At 51.3% G+C, this 5988-nt stretch overlaps 1 protein-coding gene across 1 annotated transcript in view; it reads left to right on the top strand.

Moving 5' to 3' along the window:
- LOC103259452 (histone PARylation factor 1-like) overlaps positions 1 to 5781 on the top strand; it is a gene marked incomplete at its 3' end in the record, with an annotated part of 6243 nt that extends 462 nt beyond the window's left edge. The window contains exons 2-3 of the mRNA XM_021711847.1: positions 1638 to 1725; positions 5609 to 5781. Of these exons, the coding sequence (XP_021567522.1) occupies positions 1638 to 1725; positions 5609 to 5781 (261 nt within the window). The remainder of the gene's footprint in view (positions 1 to 1637; positions 1726 to 5608) is intronic.
- Positions 5782 to 5988: the final 207 nt, after the last annotated feature.

Raw genomic sequence — 5988 nt, 5'->3', positions numbered from 1 at the left:
GGAGCTGGTGCCTCTGGGCTTGGGCCCGGGGCTGTTCACGGAGGCTCTCGGAGCCGGCAGAAGAGCTGGGAGGAGTCCACAGGTTTGTTCCTGAACGAGGGCTTGCATCTCCCCAGCGCCCACGTCGGTGCAGCCTGTCCACCAGCGTGGTCTCGCCTGGTCCTCGGGAGGACCGGGCGTGTTGGGAAAGCACTTCCGTCCTTGTCACCCTTGCATTTGGATTCAGCTTCAGGGTGGGGGGGAGAGTCGTTTTTTGGCTTGTTTTTAACCTGGCGGGGTTTTTCCCAGTCCTTTTAGTCCTTTTTTGTGCTGATGGGTATAAAATAATTCCTGTTTCAATGAGCATTTCTTTGATTATAAAGGATGTTAAATTGCTTTCTGTTGGTCGTTGCCGTTTCTTTTGTGAGCTGCCTGAACTTTGCCCAGTTTTTTGTCAGTTAGGGTTAGTCTTTTTCTTACCTGGGTGTTAGTCTTTTCTTTTGTTTATAATACTCCCTTATCATTTAAAGATATTAATATGCACTAATTTCAGTGTATATTTCACAGACTTTTTCATCAGTTATTAAGTCCTAATTTTGTTCTTGATTTAACTTGATAGTTATTTTTATATAGTCAACTCTGTCTTTTCCTTCTCCAATACAAAATTGCAAAGACTTTACTTGCCTTTCTTTTCTTCTAGTAGTTTTATGGTCTTATTTGTAGTTAATCTTGAACTCCAGCTGCAGATTATTTTGGTACGAACAGTAAGACATAAAGCAATGACTTCATTTGGTTTTTCCCAGATGGCGAGTGGCTGTCTGGAAGCGTCCTTGGCACGACCTGTCCTTTCTGGCAGCTTCATGAAGGACGAAAGGAGTAGGAACGCGGGCACGTCGCAGGGGGGAGAGCTTCGTGAGGCGCAGAGACTGCAGGGGGAGGACTGGGAACCAGTTTATTTTCGGGTCGTGTCCTTCTGACTTGGACATTTTCGCTAGACAGCACAAAGACGTGGATTATTTGAAGATGTTTCGTTAAGGAGCAATCTAGACATGACGCCTCCAGTGTGAACCAGGAAGAATGGAGCTGTGGTGGGCTGGAGTTGGGCCTGTTTTGTCTTCAAGATGACCGCCTGAGGAGCGCTTGCTGGTCATGTGACTTGCATCCCAAAAAGGGCACCACAGAGCTAGAAACTGCCCTTTTTCGGGGATGTTGGCAAACAAGCTTGAGTTTTTCAGGTGAAAATAGGGCTGTCTGATCTTGGCAGGGTGGGTGAGGGGAGTTCTGTCCTACCGTGTCTTCTGCTAACAAAAACTAATTCTTTGACATTCCTTGTAGACCAGGTTCTTGTGCTTTGACCTCAGAGGAGACTGACATTTTGGCTTGCCTCCTGTGACTGTTCCCCACCACGTCGGGAAGCAGACTTCTAGCTGGTGGGGACCAGACTTCTAGCTGACGGGCACTTCAATAAATGCCATTCATGTTGCTGTTTTATAATTACTTCAAGTGTTAGACTTTTAGTTAATTTTAAAAGAAAGAAGTAGCATTAAACTTTCACCCAGAGTCCAGATTTACTGAAATAAAATGTCACTAAATGTTTTGATTTTTAATTTCCATTTACCATGATTAAACTTTCTGCTTATTTTTTTTCTTTATCTTAGGTGGTGACAAAGACCTTTCATGGTGCAGGCTTGGTTGTTCCAGTAGACAGAAATGATGTGGGGTACAGAGAGCTCCCTGAAACAGATGGTAAATATGCAAACTGTACCTGTGTGTTCACATATGGGGAGGATGGTTTTCCTTATATGGCAAGCAGGTCCTCATGTCCCTGTTGTGAGACGGTCACTCGACCATACAGAGTGAGCTCTGGTGTCAGTCGCTGCTGGTCTGGAGCTGAAGGTGTGGCCTCGAGCACGTTCTCTCACCTCAGGAAACTGTGTGTCAAAAGGGACGGCTTGTGGTCTTCACTGGTAGAGGAACTGGGCTGTGAAGAGTATGTCAGGGCTCAGCACAGGGCTTGCCTTGGGGCGCCCAGTACATGCTGCAATCTTGAAGAACTTAAAGGGCTTTATTTTTTTGAGCCAGGGTCTGGCTCTGTCACCCAGGCGGGAGGGCAGTGATGTGATCCTAGTTCACCAGAGCATTGACTTCCTGGGTTCAAGTGATCCTCTTGCTGCCTCAGCCTCCCCAGCCGGTGAGAATACAGGTGTACACCACCATGCCTGGCTCAGTTTTAGACTTTTTTGTGGAGACGAGGGTCTCACTGCGTTGCCCAGGCTGGTCTTAAATTGCTGGCCTCAAGCAATCCTCCTGCCTTGGCTTTCCAAAGAGCAGGAAATACAGGTATGGGGGTCGTGCGTCTTCCATCCTAGCACGTGGGCTTCTCAGCTCCACATTGCTGCCTCTGCCCGGCTGCTCGTGCTTCACCCTTGGCTCTGACCTCCTGCTTGAGGGCTGGGGTTGCCTGAGGGCGTGGACAGCCGCGAACGCCCCTGTGAGCCCCGTGGACACAGCCCCAGCCCGCCTGCCTCGTCCCTGTAAGTTTCTTCAGCCAGTCTGGCCGGTGAGAAGTTGTTAAGTAAACTTTCAAGGGCCAAAAAAAGGAAAAAGAGGAAAATCTGGCATGAGCCACTGCGCCCAGCAAGCGCTTAGAGGATTTTTAAGCTGTGGCCAGGTTACTTCCTCTAAATTATTTTACTTCTCAGTTCTTTCCCTTCCCCTCCATGTCTGCCTTGCTGTGGCATTTCTTAGCATCCTGTTCGAGTCGGCACCCTCTCAAGGGAGGACTCTGTCCTGCCTAGCATGCGTCGTCTGTGGCCCTCCACTTTCCAGAACAGAACTCACTAGCCTGGGCAGCTGCCAGTTCTCCCGAGCAGCTGTTCTCACACGTGCCTGCGCGGAGCCTCCAGCAGGTGGTGCCGTCCATCTTCAGTGATGACCCTGGGCTGCGTGGTGGGACTCCCACAGATGGGTGTGTGTGCAGTGCGGCGGCCGTGGCCATACGTGGCTCCTGAGCACGTCCAGTGTGGCCAATGCAGCTGAGGAATGCAGTTTGCCATTTCAGTGTTAATTAATGAAGCTTTTAAGTTGGAACAGGATTTTTTAAAAAATACCAATTACATGTTGACATGATACTATTTTAGAAATACTGGGCTAAATAAAATACCTTAAAATTAATTTCACCTGTTTCTTTAATGTGGATACTGGAAAAAACTTTTGTCATGTAAGCAGCCTGAACTCTGTTTTCCTTGGGTAGGTGGATCTGATCTGTACCCCACCGCCACCCTGGAGCTAGAGCTGCCCGTTTCTGATTGGAAGAGCATGGGCTCTGGCCCTGGTCAGGCTTCAGCTTGTGCCCCTGGTGGCCATCTCTTGGCCTCTGCCCACTGGCCCGCCCAGTGGTGGGCACTACCCCCAAAGCTGCAGAAAGCGTCACTCCCATTGCGCTTGGGAAGGGCTGAGCATGCCAGCTGCAGAGAGAGAGTTGGGCGCCGCGTGCCTTGGTGTCAGTCCTGTCACCCTGCCTACTTGTGGCTCTGGGGCTTTGTGTCTAGGTTGGACATTCTGGGCGATATTCACGGCTCCTTCTGTGGTGGCTTCTGAATAAGAAGCAGTGTGCCAAGAGGTGTGGTTGGCTGGCGGTTTGTTAGCAAGTCTGTTCCTCGCCAGCACCCCCAGAGCTCACCTGACGAGGAAGGCGCCATTCATGGAGCAGGGCTTTGTGTCGGCACTGCCTCGTGTCCCAGGGCTGTGTGCTCGGTATCCGTCTCCATCCCTCTTCAGGAGGGCCTCTTTCACTTGCACGAGGGCGTGCAGAGCGTTACCCCTCAGTTGCGAGGGTGGCACGTGCTTGTGTTTTCTGACGCCAGAGCAAGAGTGACTCTTGGACACCCTGCTGGGGCTCACGGGGCCCTCCTGCTGGTGGCGGTGGCCGGGCCGTGGTAGGAACTCGGCGTTGGAACGCCTCAGTCATGAGACTTCCTGTTTGAGTCATTGGGCTTCACTGAGACGTTCTTGGGCTCCTGCTAAGTGCATTTCTGTGGAATATTCAGCATCCAAAGAACACGCTTTACCTGACTTTGATGTGAGCGAGTGTCTTCGTCTCTGATCTGCAGCACTTCTCTAGCTTAGTCATTCCACAAGTTGCCTACTCTTTTTAGCCCCTGTGGGATTTGCTGGTGGCAAAACTGTTAATAGAAAACAGGGTACCGGGAAGTGGTCACTTTGCAGTCATGTGCTGAGAGTAGCCCAGTGGGCCTGTGTGTGTGGGCCCGCGTGAAGTGATTGGCAGGGGCTGTCGGGAGCCCTGGCTCGAGGTCCCAGCCAGGCAGCTCCATCTCTGGTGTAGGAGGAACCATGGCCTTCGGCCCCTTTGGCAGGGAGAGCTTTGAAGGAGGTTTTGCCCGCGTGCTTGCAGTGATGAGCACTGATTTTTCTGAAGAAAAGGAAGGTCACGAAGGTTGTGTGTCATTTGATCGTAGAGGTTTCAAGCTGGCAAATGTGGTTGACAGGTAGGCGGGAACACAGGTGGTGAAGCCTGCCATCTGTTCCCTGTAACACTGTGCCAGTGGGGAAAGGGAACCAAGCACACTTGTGACTCCCGTGGCCTGCGGTCTTACCCCGTGTCCTTTTCTGTTTGTAATTTACCATGTTATCAGTGATTGTTTTTTAATAAATAAGGCAGGACAGGGCAAAAAAGGAAGTCCGGTCTGTCCTTCTGGATTTTCTTTTGTGAATCCAGTCCTCTTTCTGTGTCTGAGGGGATGGTTCCAGGACCCTCGCAGACACCAGACCCCTGGGCGTCTGAGGCCCTGATGTCGGTGGCGCAGCATTCGAGTGGCACCTGTGTGCCCATGCACATCTTCCGGCAGTGGATACCAAATGCATTGGAAAGGCCGTGTGAATAGTGGTCACACTGTATTTTTAATTTGTACTTTTAATCTGTTTTCCTGAACACCTTGATCTGTAGTTGGTTGAACTCGAGGATGAAGACTCCTCAGGTATGAAGGTGACCGGTAGCAGCATGGACCAGTTTTTTTAACCATTTAGAAATGCAGAAACATTCTTAGTTTGAGGACAGTAAAAACAGGGTGAGCCAGGTTTGGCCAAAGTGTGCCAATTCCTGGATTAGCCCACTGAATCTGTCAAGCAGGTATAAAATCACGATTGTGGCCAGGCTTGATGGCTCAGCCTGTAATCCCAGCACTTTGGGAGGCTGAGCTGAGCTGACTGCCTGAGCCCGCAGGTTTGAGACCCGCCCGGGCAACTTGGTGAGACCTTGTCTCTACAACTTAAAAAAAAAAACTAGCTGGGCATGGTAGCACGCGCCTGTAGTTCCAGCTACTTGGAAGGCTGAGCCTGAGTAACAGGGTGAGACGCCAACTCAAAAAATATTTGAAACGTCATGCAGGCGTAAACCCACTGACCTAGCCACACTCATTCTGTTGAGCCGTTCGAAAGCTCGACTCCCGAGTAGGACATGATCACCTCGACACCCTGCGTGAGGGTGTGCGGGCGCCCCACACAGAAGCGCGGGCTGCCCTCGGGAAGCCCTGCTCTGTCTTGCCTCTGAAGCCAGCGTGGTCGTGTTAAGACAGGGTAGGTAACGCTTTTGCCTCACTGACCCTCCCAGCTGACCTCAAGAGAATCTGCAGGGCCGTTGTCGAGGCCGCAAGTGACGAGGAGAGGCTGAAGGCTTTCGCCCCCATTCAGGAGATGATGACCTTCGTGCAGTTCGCCAACGATGAGTGCGACTATGGCATGGGGCTGGAGCTGGGGCTGGACCTCTTCTGCTACGGCTCTGCCGTGAGTGAGGGACCTCCCCCACAGCCCCTGCATGCGCCTTTATGTCCCAGGGGCAGGGGATGGAGCCATCTTCTCTTTCAAAGTGAGCTGTCGGGGTGATTTTTAGGCAGATGCTTTAAAAATACTTGACGGGTACCTTGTCTTCTGGCAAAGGTGAGTGACCAGGATGAGCTGCTGTGGGGCTCCCTGCGGGCGAACTGACTTTTC

This window comes from Carlito syrichta, unplaced genomic scaffold (assembly GCF_000164805.1).
Source record: "Carlito syrichta isolate Samal-C Ts95f unplaced genomic scaffold, Tarsius_syrichta-2.0.1 Scaffold302748, whole genome shotgun sequence".
Lineage (NCBI taxonomy): Eukaryota > Metazoa > Chordata > Mammalia > Primates > Tarsiidae > Carlito > Carlito syrichta.
The sequence above is the reverse complement of the archived record's forward strand: the minus strand, read 5'-3'. Positions and strand labels throughout refer to the sequence as shown.